Source organism: Austrofundulus limnaeus, unplaced genomic scaffold, assembly GCF_001266775.1.
Source record: "Austrofundulus limnaeus strain Quisiro unplaced genomic scaffold, Austrofundulus_limnaeus-1.0 Scaffold4, whole genome shotgun sequence".
NCBI lineage: Eukaryota > Metazoa > Chordata > Actinopteri > Cyprinodontiformes > Rivulidae > Austrofundulus > Austrofundulus limnaeus.
In genome coordinates, this window is record NW_013952406.1 from 5,307,920 (window position 1) to 5,309,306 (window position 1,387).

At 46.7% G+C, this 1,387-nt stretch overlaps 1 protein-coding gene across 1 annotated transcript in view; it reads left to right on the plus strand.

Annotated features, from left to right (window-relative positions):
* Window positions 1-1,385, plus strand: part of LOC106527115 (myosin heavy chain, fast skeletal muscle) — a gene marked incomplete at its 3' end in the record, with an annotated part of 13,095 nt that extends 11,710 nt beyond the window's left edge. Inside the window, exons 33-38 of the mRNA XM_014021887.1 lie at window positions 7-72; window positions 173-562; window positions 660-786; window positions 865-983; window positions 1,065-1,261; window positions 1,346-1,385. Coding sequence (XP_013877341.1) covers window positions 7-72; window positions 173-562; window positions 660-786; window positions 865-983; window positions 1,065-1,261; window positions 1,346-1,385 — 939 coding nt within the window. The remainder of the gene's footprint in view (window positions 1-6; window positions 73-172; window positions 563-659; window positions 787-864; window positions 984-1,064; window positions 1,262-1,345) is intronic.
* Between the last annotated feature and the right edge of the window lie 2 nt (window positions 1,386-1,387).

Here is a 1,387-nt window from a genome sequence, read left to right on the forward strand (position 1 = left end):
CAACTCCTCAGCAAGATTGAGGATGAACAGTCCCTTGGTGCTCAGCTTCAGAAGAAGATCAAGGAGCTCCAGGTAAAATTGGATTTCTGTATTTTCCATATTTTTKTCTRACATGWAATTGGTTTYCTTCTACTTACCTAACTCATAATTACTGTCAATCATTAATTTCTAGGCTCGCATTGAGGAGCTAGAAGAGGAGATTGAGGCTGAGAGGGCTGCTCGTGCTAAAGTAGAGAAGCAGAGGGCTGACCTCTCCAGGGAGCTTGAGGAGATCAGTGAGAGGCTGGAGGAAGCTGGTGGAGCAACAGCTGCTCAGATTGAGATGAACAAGAAGCGTGAGGCTGAGTTCCAGAAGCTGCGTCGTGACCTTGAAGAAGCCACCCTGCAGCATGAAGCCACTGCAGCAGCTCTCCGCAAGAAGCAGGCCGACAGCGTTGCTGAGCTGGGAGAGCAGATCGACAACCTGCAGCGTGTCAAGCAGAAGCTGGAGAAGGAGAAGAGTGAGTACAAGATGGAGATCGATGACCTCTCAAGCAACATGGAGGCTGTTGCCAAAGCAAAGGTAAGACACTAATTTCCCTTTCAGCATTTAGTACACCTAAAAACATGTAAAGTACTTCATATAAATGGCAAAAATGTTAAAACCATATTTTGTGTAGGGCAACTTGGAGAAAATGTGCAGAACTCTTGAGGACCAACTGAGTGAACTCAAAGCCAAGAACGATGAGAATGTTCGCCAGCTGAATGACATTAATGCACAGAAAGCAAGACTTCAGACAGAGGGTGGTAAGTGACCTACAATTAAAAAGGTTTTGTAAAAGATGTTTAAAATATCTAGTTTTAATGAAAATGTCCCTGTCACAGGTGAACTGGCTCGCCAAGTGGAGGAGAAAGAGGCTCTCGTTTCACAGCTGACCAGAGGCAAGCAGGCTTTCACTCAGCAGATTGAGGAGCTCAAGAGACACGTGGAGGAGGAAGTTAAGGTATAAAAACACCACTCCATCGTTTGGCTCCTTAACTCAATAACACAATAGTCTGACTGATACTGACGTTGTCCTTTACAGGCCAAGAATGCCCTGGCCCATGCTGTCCAGTCTGCCCGCCATGACTGTGACCTGCTCAGAGAGCAGTTTGAGGAGGAGCAGGAGGCCAAGGCTGAACTGCAGAGAGGCATGTCCAAGGCCAACAGTGAGGTGGCTCAGTGGAGATCCAAATATGAGACTGATGCCATCCAGCGCACTGAGGAGCTGGAGGAGGCCAAGTATGTTGCTTCACTTTTGTCTTTGACATTCTTACTCTGTTCTATTGTCTCCTTTTAACCAATTTCAACATCATTTCACAAAAGGAAAAAGCTTGCCCAGCGCCTGCAGGAGGCTGAGGAATCCAT